At 43.2% G+C, this 22,233-nt stretch overlaps 1 protein-coding gene across 1 annotated transcript in view; it reads right to left on the bottom strand.

Annotated features, from left to right (window-relative positions):
* Positions 1-22,233, bottom strand: part of LRRCC1 (leucine rich repeat and coiled-coil centrosomal protein 1) — a 154,074-nt gene that overhangs the window by 25,511 nt on the left and 106,330 nt on the right. The window contains exons 15-17 of the mRNA XM_030216082.1: positions 19,630-19,793; positions 11,493-11,701; positions 11,263-11,400 (exon numbers count right to left, since the gene is read on the bottom strand). Of these exons, the coding sequence (XP_030071942.1) occupies positions 11,263-11,400; positions 11,493-11,701; positions 19,630-19,793 (511 nt within the window). The remainder of the gene's footprint in view (positions 1-11,262; positions 11,401-11,492; positions 11,702-19,629; positions 19,794-22,233) is intronic.

The raw sequence follows: 22,233 nt of genomic DNA, 5'->3' as shown, positions 1-22,233 counted from the left end.
TTTACATATGGATACCCTGGAACCTCTAAAGGCACCTGCTGCAATGATATCAATACTTGTGATAGAAAAAGTGAAGTAACTAGTTAAGTACGGTGGGCCAAGTGAATGAACACATTTGGGAGGTAATTTTATACATGATTTTTCACATGTAAATGCCTTTTTATGTATACTATTGCAGATCTGAAACATTTGTACATTATAGATCAACCTTATGGATCTTGATTACGGTTCAACATCATGGATCACCCAGAGAGTTCAATGGGATAGATCAACTTCATAAAACTGGGAGATTCTGGCCCTGGGACCACCATCAAGACAAGCCTGAAAGGTCCCCTCAGTTGGTAGATTATACTGAAAGGAAAACTCTAGCCACAGAGTTCCCAGGCAGGTCATGTACTGGTCTAGCAACACTCAAGGAAAGTAGCACGGAATGTTGCTACTAATTGGATTTCTGTCAGGTACCTGTGACCTGGATTTGCTACTGTTGGAAGCAGGATACTGGGCTCAATGGACCACTGGTCTGACACAGTATGGCTATTCTTATGTAAATGAGCAGGTAAGAACAAACACCTTTGTTTCCATCCTCCTAGAACAGTCAAGTGGGATGTACTATAGTTTTAAAAACTGGAGGAGGGGGGAGGAGGGGGGAAACAAGGTCCTGTAGCACATCTTCATAAGGTGATATCCCCCTTGTGACACTTGATAATGAGGGCAGGAATGCCAAACAGCATAGTCTCTTCCAATACCAGCTCTGCGCATTCCTGAAGGTGTCACCCACTCTACCACTGATGGGAGGCTAAAACTGCTGATGCCTTGAAATAAATACAGAAAATAACCCAATGACTCCCCCTAGTCCATCATGCCAACATCAGTGGCTCTGTTACACCTCCCTGCTGACCACTGGGTGCCCAAGAAATGAAAAATGAAACAAGCTTTATGCATCTGCAAGGTGCCAAGAGTGAAAAGAAAAAAAACCCCTGTAATTTAAGGCTAGGAGAATAGGCTTAGGCACAATACTACTGTAGCCACCATACAAACCGAGCAGAAGACTCCACAGGGGGCAACTCCCCCCCTTCTATAATATATCCAGTATCATAGACTTTAATTTGTTTTCCATCTTCTACGCTAGCCTATGATGTCATCTGAATTGCACTGTGCTGTGAAGTGCTTGCTTTGCATCTAAAAGACTGGCCGTGATCCTGGCACTGTCAATCCAGCGACACATCAGACCCAGTTTGAAGTTATATAGATAACCTTGGATAAGTTTATGCAGCCCAGACTGCTTGGAGCCCAGGTTTGTAGGGATATCAGGATGATGTCAAAGATATTCCTGTGGTCAGCCATAACTGCAACAATAGGGCAAGGAGAAATCACCCATCATGATAGTATTGTGATTAGAAGGCCACTTCTGATAAGAATTTGTGTAAGATGGCACCTGCAAAAGGCACAGAACAGCACTCATTTGGAACATCCAGAATCATCATTGATTTACATCAGAAGAAGATTATTACCACTTGCCTGCCGTGCCACCTGTCTGTGTGAAAGGCAACCCCAAATCAACAGACTGAGGCTTTTTAACTTTTATTCTGAAGTCTGTGATCAGTCTGGGCTCTTTACGTGGATTTTGCCTGTAGGGGATGTGTGTTATTCCATCTGACTTCTGTTCCTTTTATCTCCTAAGTGCTTTATCAGAGACATTTAAACCTGCCCTGAAAGTTTCCTTCTGTCCCACTTTGCACCTTATCTTTCTAAATAAACCCTTTATCTATTTGATCAGTGTGGTCCGTGTGGCTTCTCGGTGAATAAGAGGGAATTCTGAACTCTGGAACCTTGCTATTAGATGTGTCACACTGCCCAGTACTACAGAAGAGAACTCTAAATACCAAAGAGATTTGGGCTGAGCAAACCAATACCAGAAGACTATTCTAAAGGACAAGTAGACTGCAACCGCACCACTAATGCTTGGACATGGACCCGCCACAGGTGAATGGCACAGGGGTAGAGCCCAATTCAAAAACTGAACAATGTCCAGGAAGGCAGCCAGAACTTCCTTAACCTCCTCCTGTAACCAAACAACAGAGACATGCAGGAGGAACCCAAGCCCAGAGTTCAGTCAAGCCCTTCCCACAAGACAAAGCACCAACTAAGACAGCTACTTCCAAGGTCCACAGTCATCAGCTAACTAAGGCTCAAGGAGGCCACAGACCTGAACTCAAGATCTGGCATCAGGTAGAATAGATGTCAAGAAGCTTAGAGACCTAGACCAGACCATTTTAACGTTCAGGTCATATGTTCCAAGATTCACGCTTCGAAGGACACCAGACTTCATGAAGAGCTCCCATTCTTGAGGACCTTTCACCACAAACAACATAAGAGGACCTTCCACCACAAGTGATCACCACCTCCACACTAAGAACATTAGACTTCCATGGGGATATGCTGGACCAACTCCATCTCCCCCTCTACCCCCAGAACCACTAACTTTCCATCCACTGAAAAAAGCTCAGCTGCTGGCAGTTCACCAGTGTTGCAAAGGCTGGCATCTAGCCAACTCCGTTCCTTCTTATTAACCTACAGATTTCTTGACCTGTAGAAGACCCAATCTCAGGGAGGATGTGGGCACAGAAGATGGACACTGAAGGAGGACTAGAGCCCCTGATGTTTAAGGTCACAAGAGTTAGAACAGAAGAGAGCTCCCCTGTGCTCAAGAAACTGGAGAGGACCAAAAGAAAGGCACAGGGAAACCATACCTGCAGCACACCGGCTAATTTCAAACTCCCTTGAGTGAATGCAGTCCATCTATTACAGTTAACCAACAAGAATGTGGGGCCTAATGGCTAGCCCAAGAGGGACCAAGGTGACAGAGAGGGATCCAAGATCCTGGATATGAATAATATCTAGTGAGAATCTGGGAGGAAAATCTGTGTATCCCGGTAGGGAAATATCAGAGGCGAGGTCTACCCTTTCACATGGGAACTCCAAAAGCAGGAAGACTCAGGACCGTCCTTTGAGCCCCAAACCCCATGGCCGCCCACCAGCCTGCTACTGCTTCTAAAGACTACTGTGACGGTCAAGGGAGGTCTCCCTGAGTAAGGCCAGACCACTCAATGAGATTAATAAGTGTTCTAATAAGGAACACAGCAGCTTGCAACAAAGAGGTTTCCCCTCAGCCAAACTTGTGCTCAAGAAGTCATTCCTGAGGGAGCTGTCTGAGTAGTACTGCATATGAACGTCTGCATCATCTGATGGAGGCAAAGAAATGCTTGCAAGTTCCAGGACTGTACCACTCCTTATATCCTGGTGATTATCAGGCTCATTTTCAAAAGAGATGGACGTCCAAAAAGTGACATAAATCGGCACTTGGACGTCCTTCTCACAGAGACGTCCAAATCGGTATAATTGAAACCGCATTTTGGACGTCTTTGTCAGAAGTCCGTCGCAAGGACGTCCAAATCTCAAGGGGGCGTATTGGAGGCATGTTCGAGGCGGGACCTGGGCGTTCCTAAGACTTGGATGTCTTTGAGCTATAATGGAACAAAGCAAAGATGTCCAGGACTAAAACTTGGATGTTTTCAGCTAGACCTGTTTTTATTACGAATAAGGCACAAAAAGGTGCCCGAAATGACCAGATGACCATTGGAAGGCATCAAGGATGACCTCCCCTGACTCCCCCAGTGGTCACTAACCCCCTTCCCAGCCCCCAAAATTGTGATGAACAACATTACTTGCCAGCCTCGGATGTCATACTCAGGTCCATTACAGCGCATGCAGGTCCCTGGACTAGTTTAGTAGTAGGTGCAATGCACTTCAAACAAGTGGACCCAGGCCCATACCCCCCCCTACTTGTTACACTTGTGGAGGAAACAGCGAGCCCTCCAAAACCCACCAGAAAACCTCTGTACCCACATATAGGTGCCCCCCTTCATCTTATTAGGGCTATGGTAGTGGTATACAGTTGGGGGTAGTGGGCTTTGGGGGGCTCAGCACACAAGGTAAGGGAGCTGTGTACCTGGAAGCATTTTATGAAGTCCACTGCAGTGCCCCCTAGAGTGCCTGACTGCTATCCTGGCATGTCAGGGGGACCAGGCTTGACTTTGGACGTTTTAGACTTGGACGTCTTTGTGTTCGAAAATCGCTGAAAATCAAAGACGCCCAAATCCAAGGACACCCATGGTATTTTCAAACACAAAAGATGGATGTCCATCTTTTTCGAAAATGACCTTTTCCCTGCCTCCAAATTTGGACATTTTACAAAGATGTCCAAATTCCAACTTAGACGTTTCTTTCCAAAATGCCCTTCAATGTCACTAAAATGTCAGTGTTCTCTGTCCTCATCTGCTAGTTTGGGGGGGGAGGGGGCATAACTCACTTGTCTGGACTAGTCTAGCAGGATATAAAGGAAAAGGATACAATTACCCCAGGGTTGATACATATGAGAGATAATAGACTCCAGGAAAGAAAGAAAGAATGGACCTGGGGAAAGACAAGAGGGAGGGAGGGAAGGAAGGAAGGAAGAGAAAGGGAGAGATTTTGGATGGGGTGGGAGGGAGATCATCAATCATCTAGGGAAGGGATGGGATTTGATAAATCACTTTGACTAACCATAGAAAGGTGGCATAAGTAATAGTTTTGTTCCTGAGGCAATAGAGGGATAGGAGACTTGATCAGAGTCACAAGGAGGTGCAGTGGAGTACCAGCCTAGTGTTTAGTGTAGTGGGCTGAGAACCTGGGAAGCTGGGTTCGATTCCCACTACAGCTCCTTGTGACGCTGGACAAATCACTTAACCCTCCATTTCCCCAAGTACAATACTTAGATTGTAAGCCCACTAGGGACAGAGAAAGTACCTGCATATAATAAATGTAAACCGCTTTGACTGTCCCACAGAAAGGCAGCAATATCAAATCCCCATTACTCTTACCCAGTGAGAAATAAATACATATATACAATACCTTTGCAATTAAAATGTTTAATCAAAATGTAGCCCTAAAATATATATATTTAGTTCAATAAAAAGTTATCACTCTATTTTCTGTTTTGTTTTTATTTTTATGTAGAAACCTTTAATGTGTACTAATATGGCTTCCATATTATTTCATCCTAAATTAAAAATAGAATTCTTTTCTCTACCTTTATCTGACCATTTAATTTGTCTAATCATATACGTCGCAGTCTCTAGTTATTTCCCTGTCTTCTCTTAACTCTGTGCAGGGTTTCCTATCATTTTTCTTTCTCCTTGTGTCTTCTTCACTTCTTCCACTACATCCATCCCTGAAATTGATATTTTCTGTCCACTCAGATTTCATTTGTTCTTATTATCCAGACTTCAAGCTCCCTTTTATTTTAAAATTGTGTCTACCTACAGCTTTCTAAAGGGCCGGCGCAACCCAGTAAGCATGGAAGGGTGCGCCGCCACAAGCCATTCTTACTGCCACCGCTGGGAGACTCTCAGTTCCTGCATGCACCTCCCAGTCCTCACCTGCCCGCCCTCAGCTTCCCACAACATCCCTCCTTTCCTTCCTGCTGCCCTGTGTTTAAAACTTTTATTTTACCTCAAGTCGCGGCGACGGCAGCAGTGAAAGCAGCAGGCTCACCTCCAGCCTTCCCTTCCCTCTCAGTGTCCCAGCCTCCTCTGATGTAATTTCCTGTTTCCGCAAGGCTATGGCCAAAGTTTCGTTCACTGCTTCAGGGTCTGTGGTCTGTGTAGCTCACTTCGCTTTCCTGGTTTGTTTTGTTGACTATATTTGAAAGTATCCTCTTGAGCACTTGTGTTTTATATACAGAAAAACAAAGTCACCAGACAACAATGGTAGAAAAAAAATCATTTTATTTTCATTTTAGCGTTTGGAATATGTCCTATTTGAGAATTTACATCTGCTGTCTTATTTTGCAATGTATTTCTTTCTGTTTTTCTGGTATTGTGCTGCATGCAGAGTCTGGGTTCTTAGGATTTCAGGTTAAAATCTGAAGAGGGGCTATCACTGTTCTGCATGTGTGACTGCAAGGCCAAGTGTCTGAATAGGGATCTGTTTGTTAGGTTCTGAGATTTTGATAAAGCGAAGATACTTACCTATAGCAGGTATTCTCCGAGGACAGCAGGCTGACTGTTCTCACATGTGGGTCGACGTCCGTGGCGGCCCAGGAATCGGACGGCATTTTGCAAGCAAAATAATAAAGTCTTTCCAGAGAGTTCCGTCGCGCGAGCAATGCAAACCGCGCATGTGCGAACGACTTCCCGCCCGCCGTGCGAGCGTGCCTCTCTAGTTTAATCAAAAAGCACAAAAACAAGAACAACTCCAAAGGGGAGGAGGGCAGGTTTGTGAGAACAATCAGCCTGCTGTCCTCAGAAAATACCTGCTACAGGTAAGTATCTTCGCTTTCTCCGAGGACAAGCAGGCTGCTTGTTCTCACTCAAAACAATGAAGATTGGTCAATTGGGCCTCGCAACGGCGAGGACATAACATAGACTGACCTGAAACCAAAATCAACTAACTGAGAGTGCAGCCTGGAACAAATTCAAAATGGGTCTAGGGGGGTGGAGTTGGATCCTAAACCCCGAATAGATTCTGCAGCACCATCTGCCCAAACCGACTGTCGCGTCGGGTATCTTGCTGAAGGCAGAAGTGAGATGTGAATATGTGGACTGATGACCACGTTGCAGCCTTGCAAATCTCTTCAATGGAGGCCAACTTTAAGTGGGCCACTGATGCAGCCATGGCTCTAAGATTATGAGCCGTTACATGACCCTGTAGAGTCAGCTCAACTTGGGCATAAGTGAAGGAAATGCATTCCGCTAACCAGTTAGAAATTGTGCGTTTTCCGATGGTGAATCCCCTCCTGTTGGGGGTTGAAAGAAACAAACAACTGGGCGGACTGTCTGAAGGGCTTTGTCCGCTCCACGTAAAAGGCCAATGTTCTCTTGCAGTCCAAGGTATGTAAACTGCTTTCATCAGGGCGGGTATGAGGATGGCAAGACAATTGATTGGTTCAGGTGGAACTCCGACACCACCTTAGGGTGCGTGCGGAGGACTACTCTGTTGTGATGAAACTTGATATAAGGTGCATGCACTACCAAGGCCTGAAGCTCACTGATTCTACGAGCTGAAGTAACAGCCACCAAGAAAATGACCATCCAGGTCACATACTTCAGATGGCAGGTATTCAGTGGCTCAAAAGGAGCTTTCATCAGTTGGGTGAGAACAACATTGAGATTCCATGACAATGGTGGAGGTTTGACCGGGGGCTTTGACAAAAGCAAACCTCTCATGAAGCGAACAACTAAAGGCTGTCCAGAGATAGGCTTACCTTCTACACGGTGATAAGCACTAATCGCACTAAGGTGAACTCTTATGGAGTTGGTCTTGAGACCAGCCTCTGACAAGTGTAGAAGGTATTCAAGCAGGGTCTTTGTAGGACAAGAAAGAGGATCTAGGGCCTTGCTGTCACACCAGACGGTAAACCTCCTCCATTTGAAAGAGTAACACCTCTTGGTGGAATCTTTCCTGGAAGCAAGCAAGACTCGAAAGACACCCTCTGACAGACCCCAGGAGGAGAATTCTAAGCTCTCAACATCCAGGCCGTGAGAGCCAGGGACTGGAGGTTGGTATGTAGAAGCAACTCCTTGTTCTAAGTGATGAGGGTTAGAAAACACTCCAATCTCCACGGTTCTTCGGAGGACAACTCCAGAAGAAGAGGGAACCAGATCTGACGAGGCCAGAAGGGAGCAATCAGGATCATTGTTCCTCGGTCTTGCTTGAGTTTCAGCAAAGTCTTCCCTAGTAGAAGTATGGGAGGATAAGCATACAGAAGGCCTGTCCCCCAATGTAGGAGAAAGGCATCTGACGCTAGTCTGTCATGGGCATGAAGCCATTTCTCTGTAACAGCTTTAAACATAGAACATGCACCACCTGCTGGCCAAACTAGAGAAAAACACTTCATGAAATCCTATATAATAAAACTCACCCTCAACGTTCTGAGGACACTGACGTCACTGTCAGTTCCTGCAGGCACTTCTTTCCGGTTCGAAGGGTTCGTGGTGGTGAAGCCACCGAAATCGCTGTGTCTGGGCCCCGCCCTCGCGTCAAACGTGATGACGTCGAGGGCGGAGCAATGGCGTCAGTGGCTTTACAACCAACAAGGAAGGACTCGGGAGATGAAGGTGGCGTGCGTTGACGAGGTCCGGAACAATGGCGGTCAGTGGTTTCACAATGCCGAAGGGGTGGGTACGAAGGGGGGTGTTCGGGAGGAAAACCTTGCTAGCGCCATTTTCATTTGCTCCAGAAACGGGCATGTTTTACTAGTATTGTTATAAATCTTCTGCTGAAAAATTCACCATTTTGCCATACAGTTTACTTTAGATCTGCAAAAACTCAGTCCCAAATTATCGGTTGCATATTGTCACTACATATATAGCTGTTGGCAGCAACTGCATTATACGTTTCTCCAAGAACAAAAGATAACTGACTCTTCATATGGCTGACACCATCTGACTGAGCCTGTGCAGAAACTTTTCCAGAACTTTTGAGAATTTCTCACTGCACATGCATGCCTATTCCTGCCTTCTGCTGTCATGCAGAATGATAAAGGGGATGGAACTCCTCTCATATGAGGAACGGCTCAAGAGGTTAGAGCTTTTCAACTTGGAAAAGAGATTGCTGAGGGAGAGGTATGATCAAGGTCTACAAAATCCTGAGTGGTGTAGAACGGGTAAAAGTGAATCAATTTTTTTTTCTTTTTTACTGTTTCGAAAAGTACGAAGACTAGAGTGTCTCTCAATGAAGTTACATGGAAATACTTTCAAACAAAGAGTATAGTGTTCAATTCTGGTTGCTGTATATCAAAAAAGATGTAGTGGAATCAGAAAAGGTTAAAAAAAAAAAGCGACCAAAATGACAGAGGATGGAACTCCTCCCATATGAGGAAAAGCTAAAGATTATAGGGCTCTTCAGCTTGGAAAAGAGATGACTCGAGGGGGGATATGATTGAGGTCTACAAAATCCTGAGTGGAGTAGAACGGGTAAAAGTGAATCGACTTTTTACTCTTTCAAAAAGTACAAAGACTAGGGGACACTTAAGGAAGTTACATGGAAATACTTTTAAAACAAATAGGAAGAAATATTTTTTCACTCAATGAATAGTTAAGCTCTGGAACTCATTGCCATAGGATGTGTTAACAGTAGTTAGCCTATCTGGATTTTAAAAAAGGTTTGGAGAAGTTCCTGGAGGAAAACTCCATAGTCTGCTCTTGAGACAGACATAGGGAAGCTACTGCTTGCCCTGGGATTGGTAGCATGGAATATTGCTACTGTTTTGGTTTCTGCCAGATACTTGTGACCTGGATTAGCCACTGTTGGAAACAGGATACTGGGCTAGATGAACCATTGATCTGACCCAGTATGGCTATTCTTATGTTCAATCTTTTGTTGTCCACTAAGCCAAATGTACAAGTTTAAGCATTGAGTATTGTGTTCGCCTCAGTGATGAGTACTTCAGCACTCTAATCAGAATTATTTTCCTGCATCTAAGTTTGGTTGCTTCTGTATGTTTTTTTCCCAGTAGCTTCCTTAGCTAGGTTTTTCTGGCTATTATCTAAGTATTTTACCTCATTAGTTCAATTCAGGCCTCTTGGGCCTTGAGCTTCCATTTAGGTTTGTTTTCAACATCGGGTGATTTGATTTTAGCTGGGGCTATTATTCTGGATGGTGTGTTCAAAAAGACGTTCAGTGACTTCAAAAAGCATGAATACTGTTCTACCCCCATTTGCATGGGAGCAGATTTTGCTGTGTCTATTAAGCTGTGTATAAAGTCCCTGTAGTTTGGTAGTCCTTAGGTGATTGGCCCTTTCTGTGCACCTGAGCTCTATTCTCAGTGCCTTGTGGATTCTTTCTTGTTAGCTTGACTGCCCTATGCATGCTGGGAGGTTCGGGTTCCTCCCTTTCACCGAATGTCTGCCTGACTGAAGTTTGGTTTATTTTATGAAGTGCAGGCAGCATGGTCAGAGAGCCAGTGTGTTAAGAGGCTTGTAAGCTTTCCATGCTGAGGCAGTGAGTCTGCTGCTTGTCCTCTCAGACCTTTGTACTTAATTATATCTGGAGCTGTGCCATGTCACAATTCTCAAGGATTATCTTCCTCAGAGACTTAAAACTTCTTTAAGTTAACACAGTAACCTACAGTGGTGTGGCCAACTACTTTTAAAAAAAATGTTGTTCTGAACTCTGATTGGCCCAGAAGCTCAAGTATAGTATGGAAAGTATTGGTTTGGAAGTAGAGAGTGAGAAAGACCTCTTTACTGAAACCCTGTGAGCAGTTATATTCTGCAGCCTGTGAGCAGCTCTATTTCCTGTACTTCCCAGGCACTATCCAGGTAGTGATAAGATATTTAGATAGTTTTGTAGTTGATCCTTATTCAGTTACCTGTTGTTTGCCTGTTATTTTTCCATCTGTTTTTATAGTTCACTGTTCAAACTTTTAATGACAATAAACCTTCTTTAGTTTATTGCTTCTGCTTGTCTGGACTAAGAATCCTAGTGGTTTGTGTGTTGGGTCTGTGAGTGCTTTCTAGGAATTGTGGGACCACTGGGAGTATGACCCCAGTAACCTAGAAATCACTGGGAATAACCTGAGAGCGGGAGACTCGCTCAGAGGTGGTTGGGACCCAGTCAGTGGGAGGAGGGTGCTAGTATACAGCACATGCCCAGGTGCAGGCAGACCTCAGCTGTGCTGGGGATAGACCCTCTAAGTGGTCGCAGGGTTAGCCCCAGGCAGGTGGCTAGGCGTTTTGTGACAAACTGCTTAGCTATATAGATAGCAGCTGAATATCACTGCTGTCTCTATAGCTAGTCATACCACCCTTGCCCTGCCCAGCACAATCTGGATAGTGCTGTTGAAAATCCACAGATATGCTTATGTTTATTAAAACTTGATATACCGCTTAACTTGGATAGACCAAAGTGGTCACAAACTATATAATAAAAACATAAAAAAACAAATATAAGTTAAAATAAAGCTAAGAACTCCATAATAATGATAGGAAAGACCTATAACCATTCATACAAGAACTTGTATCTTATTTGTCAAATTGCATGAACCTAATCCTTTACAAAAACATCAGTAAATCTGTTCCTTATCCCCCCAGTCAATATTAAAAGCCTCCTTAAAAACAGCTTTCAAAGAAACTTTATGTTTAGTGGTCAATGCCAAACATATGTTTGTTTGAATATCGGGACTATTTTATAGTCTTGTACCTCTTTCTTTCATCACCTTACTTTTGAGCTTGAAGGCTTCTGTCTCTCTCTTCAATCAATTTCTTTTCCTTGGCATCAAAATTTTCTTTCATTTGCCTGACTTGTGTTTCAAGATGGGTTAGAAGGCCTGCTTTATCTTGCCATTTTTTATTCATTGTACTGAAAAAGACAAGATTTGAAGTAAATCAACTTTCCACCTGAATCTCAGCATAACTTGAATGTAGCACACAATACCAAATATAGTTTGTCACCTGTAAGCCTGTCTTATTTCTTCAAGTTCAGCATCCTTTTCTTCCAGCTGTTGCTTTAGCTTCTCCTTTCTTTCACTATGTCTTTCTAATTTTAACTCTAGCTCTTCCACCTGTGCAGCTCTTTCATCAATTTGTTCTTGAAAGACTTTTCGGATTGCAAGAATTTCATCACGATGCTTTCTTATTTGCTCATCTCTCTCTTGAAGACCCTAGGAATGATGATACTTACTTAATTTTTGACAATTATTTCTTGATATGAAAATTTCATTTCATGACATATGGGGGTAAGTTTAAAACAGGGCATCTACATTAATATTAGTATTCAAAGTAGTATACACTACTGACATAACCTAAACTCCTGAACCCTGGTACACAACTATATAAAGTAACTAATGGACCTAACGCAGTCTTCTCCTCTCTACGATTCCCAAATGTGTCTGTAACGCATGTATCTTATTCTACCATTATAGCACTTTGTATTTGTTCTCTATCGGTTTGGCGTACGCTTACGGTATTATGTAAGCCACATTGAGCCTGCAAATAGGTGGGAAAATGTGGGATACAAATGTAACAAATAAATAAATAAATAAAATAGGACAGGAAAGCACCTTTTTTTAAGCTTGTTTTCTACAGACACACAGGTATTTATGTGTCTTTATAAAATATTAGAACAAATCCTGCAGAAATTGTGCCCAGATTGAAGGAACAGACACTATTCCTGCTTGAATGCAGGCGCAAACATACTTGTGTATTGTATAAAATACGTATGAAAATTAAAACTTTACCCATGCTCAAATTCTGCCCTTATCATACATGTATGCACCAGCTTGTACCATGTATACTTTTGCACATGACCCAATATTATAAAAGCCATGTAAATCAGCATTTTATAAAGCTACCCATATGCGATCCAAAAGTTGTAAGGCAAAACATCAAAATAAGGTAAACATACTTTACAAAGAAACCCCAAAATCAATACCATAGTCAATATACAAAGATACTACTTCTACTTTCTTTAAAGAAATTTGTTTCAAGCATCTCATTTTTATAATACGTTCTAACTTACTACTACTACAAATCATTTCTCTCTCACTTCCTGTCCATTTATGCACACCCTCCATTTTCCTTCCCTACTATCCACGAGCAGCTTTTTTCCCCTCTCACTTCCATCCATGAACAGAAATTTCTCCTCTCCCTTACGTTGATCTGCATTTCCCCTCTCCCATTCCCTTCCATCTATGCGCATTTTCTCCTCTCCCTTCCATCGATATGAATTTCCACCTCTCTCTTCCCTGATATTGATGTGCAGCATTTTCTCCTCTCTCTTCCCTTCCATCCATGTGCACTCCCCCCCCCCCCCCGCTTTCCATCCAGGGCCAGTGCAATTCGGTAAGCATAGAAGGGGGGCGCCACAAGCCATGCTTACCGCCACCGGCGGCTCACAATTCCAGCCCCAACTGCAGCCCCCGGTCCACACCTGCCTGCCCTTAGCTCCTGCGACAGCCCCTTTTTTGTTCCTGCCGCCCTGTGTTTAAATCTGTTTTATTTTACCTCAAAGTCAAAGCGGCAGCAGTGAAAGAAGCAGGCTCGCCTCGAGCCTTCCCTTCCCTCTCAGTGTCCTGCTTTCCTCTGATGTAATTTCCTGTTTTCGCGAAGGCAGGACACTGAGGGAAGACTCGAGGCAAGCCTGCTTCTTTCACTGTCTGCTGCTGGCGCTTTGACTGAGGTAAAAGAGATTTAAACGCAGGGTGGCAGGAACAAAAAGGGGGCTGTTGCAGGAGAAGAGGACGGGCAGGTGGGGGGTTGGGGTTGGAACTGCAACTAGCAGCAGCTGAGGAGGGGGCTAAGGCTGTAACATGGGCTGAAAAAGGGGGCAAGTGGGGACTGGGGCGAATCGCTGGACATGGATGGGAGGAAAGGGCAGGGGAGACAGGAGAACGATGGACATGGATGGGAGGGCAGGGGAGAGAGGAGAATCGTGCTGGACATGAATGGAGGGGCAAGAGGAGAATCACTGGACATGGATGGGAGGGGAGGGCAGGGGAGAGAAGAGAATCACTGGACATGGATGGGAGGAGAGGGCAGGGGAGAGAGGAGAACTGCTGAGCATGGATGGACTGGAGGGGAGGGCAGGAGAAAGAGGAGAATTGCTGGACATGGATGGAGGAGACGGAAGATAGAGGAAGCAGATGAACATGGATGGAGGGCAGACAGGAGAAATGCTGGACATGGATAGATGGAGGTGAAGACAGAAGAGGGAGATGCACAAGGTTGGAGGTGAGGGGAGATAGAAGAAATGATGGACATGGATGGAGGGAAGAGAAGAAAGAGAGGAAGTGAGATGAACATGGATGGGAGGGGAGGAGAGAGAGAAGAAATGCTGGACATGAATAGAGGGGGGAGAGGAAAATGCTGGACTTGGAAAAAGGGGAGGGAAGAGAGGAAGGATATGCAAATGGATGGAGGGGAGAGAAAGGGAAGAGGAGAAAAACTGCACATGGATATAGAAAATAGGCAAAAGCTGGATCCACTCTACAGCTCCTCCAGTAAAGTCCGCGCAGGACCCAGTTTTTACTTATGGATGTAGGGCAAGAAATTAAGAAGAAAGGAGGAAATTAAAGAAATAAATGGAAAGGAAGCCCTGGAAACGGAGAACAGATAGAGAGCAGCAGAATCAGAGATTGGGACCAACATGATCAGAAAAACATAGTCACCAGATAACAAAGGTAGAAAAAAAATAATTTTATTTTCATTTTACTGTTTGGAATATGTCCAATTTGAGAATTTACATCTGCTGTCTTATTTTGCAATGTATAGGAGGAAACATGTTTCTTTCTGTTTTTCTGGTATTGCACTGCATGCAGAGGCTAGCTTCTTAGGATTCCAGGTTATTTTTTGAAGAATTTGAAGAGGGGCTATCTCTGTTCTGCATGTGTGACTGCAAGGCCAAGTGTCTGAACAGTGATCTGATTGTTAGGTTCTGAGATTTTGATAACATATTGTGTTTCAGATTTCACAAGACTGTTCTCTTAATTCCTGGTGTGTGTGCTAATTTGGTTTGTGCCATTTTGGATATACTGGAGCTGTAACAGCTTACAGAAATTATTTATAATGAAAAAAAAATCACAAGTTATTTTTCTTCTCCTATACTGGTGTAATATTTTCAATGATGCCTGTTTATATGCACCATGGCTGGTAAAAGGGGTGTGGCTACTGTAGGGGCAAGGCCATTGTGATCCTGCCCCTAAGGTTACCCATAATGAGTACTACAAAGAGGTGGGAAAATGTGGGGTACAAATGTAACAAATAATAATAATGAGTTGGGGGGCACCTACTAATAGGCTGCAGGGGGCTCCAGAAACCCTACCACTGGCCTGGCTTCCATCCATGTGCATTTCCCCCTCTGCAAATACGGAAACCCACAGAAAGCAATGCTGGACCGTAGGAGGGAACAGGGGAAAAGAAGGTAAGTAGGTGATGCTGGACTGCCAGGGGGATTTTGGGGTGTAGCGACGCTTATATCTGCGGGATCCACACAGACTCTGCGGCACACCTGGTGAAAAACACTGTGATAAGCTTTGGTTGGCTCAGGTACCCTAACTTCACAAATTGGTGGTTTTAAATAGAGCTGCAGCCAAGTTGTTGCCATTTCAATTACGTGAGTCTGTGTGTTATTTACGCAAGTTATACTCAGGTTTCAGGGCAGGGTCTATGTTAGTAGAAAGGCAGAGTGCACCTTGGGTGCAAGAAGCCACCACTAACATGGCGCTGTGCACCCAACGAGCCTGTGCCGGGAAGGTTAGCAGGGTGGGTGCTGGGCAGCCAGGGAGTTTTCCTGCAGTACTCCGGCACCCCGCTGGGGGTGGTGAGAGAAGAGAGCAGGGGCTATTAGAGCCTAAGGGGAGGTCCCGAACATCATTTTACATTGGCGTTTGGGAGAAGAACATCCTTCCCTCTCTTCCCCAATTGTTTTGATACAGACCTTTCTAGAATGTCTCAGCTTTTCAGGCGGGTGCACTCAAGCCTGAATTGAGAGGAAGTTTACAGCTGAGATAGTTGCATTTCAAGTTGAATCCCCCTTGCTGGGTAGTGGGGGAGTTCTGGAGTTCTGTTTTGTGAACTGTCGGTCTTGCTAAGGCGGCAGACTGGGATATATGGTATGTTGAAACTGATAAGCTTTGGTTGTCACGGCTAACTTCACAAACTGATGGTTTTTAAAAAAACTGCGGCCAAGTTGTTGCCATTTCAGTTACATGAGTCTGTATGTTATTTACACTTTATACTACTACTTAACATTTATAAAGCGCTACTAGGGTTACGCAGCGCTGTACAATTTAACATGGAAGGACAGTCCCTGCTATACTCAGGTTTTGAGGCAAGGTCGAGGAGTCATGGCTGCCTATGTTATGTGAATGTTGGAGAAGATTTGAACTAAAAGGCCTGTTATGTATCCTATGCAGCCCTGAAAGCCTGAGCAAATAAGTTGTTTTCCCCAGGAAAGGAGAGGGGGCACTGTTAATCTATCTGCAGCCTGTCTTCCTTTATTCTGTCCTGAGTTACTGCAGAGTTAAACTATCTGCTAACTGCCCTGCTGTGTTTTATGGGAGTTCAAATGCACCTTTCAGCCTGCAACTCTTTGGTCCTTCCTGTGCAATGCCTTGGGTGTGACAATATCTATAATATGACTGGTATATGATAGTTATAATGAAGATGCTAATTCATTTTTTGTATAGAAAATATGCTGGTTTAATGAAAATTTTCAAGATGAAGGAGTTGGACTTATACCCATGAAGAAGCCTGAATGCTGTCAGGTGAAACAGTGGCCTCGTTCATTCTAAAGTTACGTTTTCCTAGCTCCATGTCAACTGTTTTTGCACCCAGTATTGATTATATAATTAGAAAAGTTTTGCACTGGAAACAGTTTTGATAGCCAGCACTGCTCATATATTTATATGTTCAGAAAAGTTTGGAACTGGAATGAAGGTTTAAAAGCACATTTATTAGAAACACAAAGTGTGTGCATGAATTAAAGCACATAAAAAATTACACAAAAATGGCTCTAGGAGTTTAATGATCAATGAAAGAAATATTCAGCCTAATCTGCTGAGATATTTCAATGTTAATTTCTGCAAAGGCTTCTGCGGTCTTTCTCTCCCATCCAGCTATATGCTGACTAGAATGTAACTGCAATTTCAGATTGAAAAATAGTCAAACCTCAAAAAAATAAAAATCTGTCTTCTGGTTTTCAATAGCAGTAACAAAATCCATGCTAGAATTCAGGGCATCCTAGGAAAAGTTATACCTGTTCAAAAGTAGATATGTGCTGACACTTTTTTAATCACACATGTACACAGTAAAGGCGCCCTTACCGCAGAACCCTTGTGCATCATGTGCCGAACAGGCTTTCCCTGATTAGCCCACAAGTTCTGCTCATGCTGAATTTGCATTTCATTAGCTTACAACATCGCTGTAAAACATTCTCTGGTTAACCTCGTGGTAGAGGCCGCATGCTCAGCCATGCTCTACCGCAAGACTGTTTGCATCAATTTCTCAGGCATTACACATTTCAGAATTACCAGAGTTCTCAAATGTTCTCTTGAGCTCTCTCTAATGACAAATTATCTTATAACTAGTGACACATTGCCCAGTGTCACACTATGCAACAAGGAGGGCAATTCTATAACTAGGTGTCTGCATTTACTTGTCCCTTGCACACATAAGTTTATAGAGAACTGTCACTTACACACATAAGTGTACACTTTCCCATGAAAGCACGTGGGCGGGAATGGAGGAGATTACTTGTGGGGATGGGTGCAGGGCTGCCAAGAGACAGAGATGGCCCGGGGCAGGACCACCGCCACCAGCCCCGGGTCTCCCCACTCAGGATGCAGTTGCTGCCCCTCTCTCATTTGCTCATTCGGGCCACCCCTGAATGCTATTCTACAACAGCACATGTAAGTGGCATAGGGCTCAATTTTATATATGGTGCTAAGAGTTAAGCACATTAAACTGTGCATGTGTCCAATTTAACACGCATAACTTAATGGAGTAATGAGCTAATCAGCACTAATTGGTGATAACCAATTATCAGCGCTAATTGGCAATAATTAGGATTTACATGCCTATCACATTCTATAACGATGTGCGTGTAAATCCTAATAGGCATGCATATTTGGAGGAATGATAGGGGCATTTCTGGGGGCGTTCCCAAATGTTATGCATGTTGATATAGAATATGGCCAAACTGCGCCTAATTGCAGGCGCCTAGTTAGACACGGTTTATGCCTAAGCGTGATTATATGAAAGGACACATACTCTTTATAGAATCGCGCAAAATGCTGATTTTAGGGGCTACTTATAGAATAAACCCCATAGTGTGTAAATGTGAGGCAGGTGTACACATAGGTGGAGCATGAGTGGGCTCCCATTTATGTGCCTAACTTACAGACTACTGTATGTTTTGCACATCCCTGATGAATTATGCACTCAGTTATGCCAGGTCTATGGCAGGTATAACTGAAGAAGCAAAAACATAAGGCATACCGATGGAACATTACTCTAATATTCTATAGCGTAATCTGGCTTCCAAGGTGGCATTATAGAATAACCTCCTATTGCACTTTATTGGAGTGCCTAATGGAGGTACCCTGCTGTAGAATTACCCAGATGTGCATAATTTTAGTATAATCAAAACTATGTGCCTTGTTTCCAACAGAAAACTTATCCACAGAAAAAGAAGGTTCAAACCTCTGTGGGTAATTTTTCAGAAACAATAATCAAAGCAGAACTAGCAGCCTGTACTGGTACAAAAAAAAAAATAAAAACAAACCTATAGGTTTCCACCAACATGGGTAGTTTGATTATTACCCACTTACCTCCTAATTCTAGAAAGTTCTCCATCTAAAGTTATGACTAGTGTGCAAATTTGTGTACAGAAGTTACAGAATAATGTCAGTTGTGCACATAACTTAATAATTAGTTCATAATTGATGTTAATGAGCAACAAGTGATAATTTGCTTTAACTGGCACCAATTAGCAGTTTGCCCTTAGTCGCTATTCTATAAATTGTGTGCTCAAATGTCAGAGTGCATAACTTCAAGTGGGTCATGGACCTAGGAGGGGCATAAGTGGGTACGTCAGGCAGTTATGTGCACGATTTTAGAATACTAGCATCTATGTGCTTATCTGCCTACAGTTAGTTGCATAGGAGTGGAGAAGTGGCCTAGTGGTTAGGGTGGTGGACTTTGGTCCTGAGGAACTGAGTTCGATTCCCACTTCAGGCACAGGCAGCTCCTTGTGACTCTGGGCAAGTCACTTAACCCTCCATTGCCCCATGTAAGCCACATTTAGCCTGCCATGAGTGGGAAAGCACGAGGTACAAATGTAACAAAAAAAAATGCAGACTTGTGCTAGTATTCTATAAAGGCAATTGCACACACAGCTACCAATACAGAATTAGCGCTTAGTGTGCATCATCCCAGCTCCTAAATTTCAGTGACCTTTTTAGAACTTTAAAGCTTACATATTAGGATCAAAACAAGGTTTCCTGCCTGTGAGTACACAGCACTACTAGGCTGGCTCCATCTACTGGGGCATAAACAATAAATCTATTTCCTTTTCCACCTCCTGCTCAAGAATAAAAATACATACAGGCCTATTTACCAAAGTATAGTAACATTTTGCAGTTATTGCATGTTACTTGCAAAATTACTGTGTAACGGCATAGCTTCCTCATTAACAGCTGGGGGAATTCTCAGAATTCTGTCATTTAATGACAGCACAGGAAATTTCTTTACCACTTATTAACTGAATGCCAGCTAATCTGATGCAGTTAATTAACAATTAATAAGTGGTAATGCCTACCCATTAACTGCATTCCCTACCCTCCTTCTGCATTAGGTAATCTGGCATATACTGTGCACTAGCTGCTAAGGCAAACAGTGAGATGTTTGTACTTTATGTTTTCATAAAAACAATAAAAATTACAATTATTGACCTTAAAAATAATAAATATAAAATCTACGTATTTTAAGAATTCAGAACTCTAGTTTAAACCAATGGTGGTTTAATGGTGCTTAAATGTTATTTGTTCTGTTGTCCCATTAAACAAACAAAAAAGTTTTGAAAACATCTTACTTCCTTTAATTTTCTGATGGTTTCTGTTTGGTCTTCCACAACTTTGGTTTTAATTTTCATGGCATCATTATTATGCTCAATTTGTTTTTTCAGAGTTTCATTCTCTGCAGTTAGAACCTCAATTTTAGCCTCCAGCTTTCCACGATCTTGTGCTAGTGAAACTCCTGAGTAACAAGAAGTTTAATGTTACAAAACCTCTCAAAACTAGCAACTTCAAGATGTACACTGTTTTATAGAAGATTTCACACCAGTATGAACATAATATAAACACATTTAAAATATACACAGTTTTGAGAAAGCTTGTGAATCCCCTAGGATTTGTTTTAGCAGTTTATGTTCAAAAACATGATTAGATTCTAATCTAAACCTTGATGAGAGCAAACAATGACGCAGCCATGTGGTAATGACAGCAAGGGTGTGGCCTGGAATTGTCACAAACACAGCCATACATACACAGGGTTTGCAAGCAAAAGGGAATACTTTATTGCAGTGATTCAGCATGTAGACATCTGTTACTTCGCAGGTTTTAATCCAGCACTAGTAAAGTCTCTGTCACATACCACTTTCCATACTCTCTTCCTGGGGCTGGCTCCTAGCCTAGGCCAACATAGTGGCTACTAATGCCATCCTGGGTCCCATCCGGACACGCAGAAAAATCAAGTACTCTTGGCCGTCCTCCTTACATGTACATCTAATCCTTGGAGACTGAGAATAAAACAGAAGTTCCTACCCCAGGAAATTAAGCTCTTCCCTAAGGTATTGTAGTCTCAGTTGCTACTCCTTTGGTGACCTCTTTTTTTTTTTATTTTTTATTTATAAGTTTTTCATTTATGCATATACATAAAGTCAGAAATACGGAAGTAAAAATTTTTTTCCAAGAATTACAACTCAACAAAAAGGAAAAAAAAACATTTCCTAAATTATTAGACCACAACAAATGGATCCAGGATCAAAGAAATACTATTGAAGAATTAATAAAAGAAAAACAACGGCAGAAGAATTCTCTTTGGGCGCAGCCGATCCTAGCTTACTATTCAGGACATGAATCTCTACTCTTTACTAATAATAAACTCTTGAAGTTTCTCAGGTTCAAAGAAAATATAGTTCTGAGAATTAAATTTTACGACATCTACAGGGATACTTAAGGAGGAAGGAGCCTCCAATACTAAGGAACCTAGGTTTCAAAGTTAGAAACACCTTCCTTCTTTTCTGAGTATCCCTGGGCAAGTCAGGAAATATTTGAATTTTTGCGCCTAAGAATTCTTCATTTATATTACGGAAGTACAACTTAAATATGTTATTACGGTCAAGCTCAAATGCGAAATCACCAACATGGTAGTTCTTTCAGTTATCACGTCAAGTGAATCCTGAAGAAATTCCGTTAAGTTCATTTGTAGGGCTTCCCCCACTGCCGGGTGAATACCAGAAATATATTGAGTCTTAGTTATTGGTGGTAGATTTTCCTCAGGTATATGTATAGTCTCCTTCAGATATTTCTTAAACATTTCCAAGGGGGCAATTCAAGGAGATTTGGGGAAATTCAAAATCCTCAAATTATTCTTTCGAAGTTTGTTCTCTAGATGTTCTATTTTCCTATACTGAATATTTTTTTCCTTGGTAACTAAAGTAGAAAAAGTTTTCAAAATTTGTACCTCACTGTTCAAAGTCTCGATTTTGGAGTCCTGGGCATCAAGCTTGGCCTTAAAATTCTCCTGAGTCGTTTTGATCACAGTCAGTTCTACTTGCGTTGCTCTTGACATTTTTTCCAGAGTAGCATTCATGCCCTGAATAACATCCCATAACATCTCTAGGGCAACTACAGCAGGTCTAGTTCTTTCCCCGATATTCCCTGTTGGCAACTCCTGCGTTGGCAGATTCAGAGGCAGAACAGTTTGAGTCTGCCCTGATTGCTCTGCTATCCCCGCTGGAGAAGAAGTAGCGACGGGGCCTCCTACTACAGCCCCAGAGAGTAAACCGTCTTCGGAGCTCTCATGACGCTGTTCCACTGACGCCACCATCACCCCAACGGGTCTCGGGGGTGCTGTATGAGAGGGAAGATTCAAAGAGACTCCCTCTAAGCTATTCTCCAGCAAAAACGTCAGAGCTATCGAAGCGCTCGTAGAGTCCCGGCGTGCGCACCACTATCGCGTCCAATGTTCCCTGGCGTATGGTGGAAGGTTCCGCCCGTCTTGAGGAGGTAAGTGCCGGGGACGTCCCCTTTCTTTTCCCCATAATGGGTGCTAGGAAGGTCCAATACTCCAGAGAATCTGTTGGCGTTCAGGAGGTGCTCACATGCACATCCGCCTCAGAGGCCATCTTGGATCCAAGTCCATTTCGTGACCTCTTGCCTTGCGGCCTCACCCTTGCAGATTTCTTGACACAGGGCCTCCCTAATTTGTTCTACCTCATGGGCCAATGATCAGAAGCAAACGCAGGTGCTAGAGGCTGTTAGAGCCATACTAGCGCCTCTGTTTGCTACCGCCCCATGATCAGAGCCCCTGAGCGCGTGAAAGAACGCGCTTACAGGCTCTGAACGCAACTAGCGTGCAAATGCATGTAAAACCTATTCCTCCCTAATGATCAGCAACCAGCGTGCCAAACATT

The sequence above is a fragment of the Microcaecilia unicolor genome, chromosome 1, assembly GCF_901765095.1.
Source record: "Microcaecilia unicolor chromosome 1, aMicUni1.1, whole genome shotgun sequence".
NCBI lineage: Eukaryota > Metazoa > Chordata > Amphibia > Gymnophiona > Siphonopidae > Microcaecilia > Microcaecilia unicolor.
The sequence above is the reverse complement of the archived record's forward strand: the minus strand, read 5'-3'. Positions and strand labels throughout refer to the sequence as shown.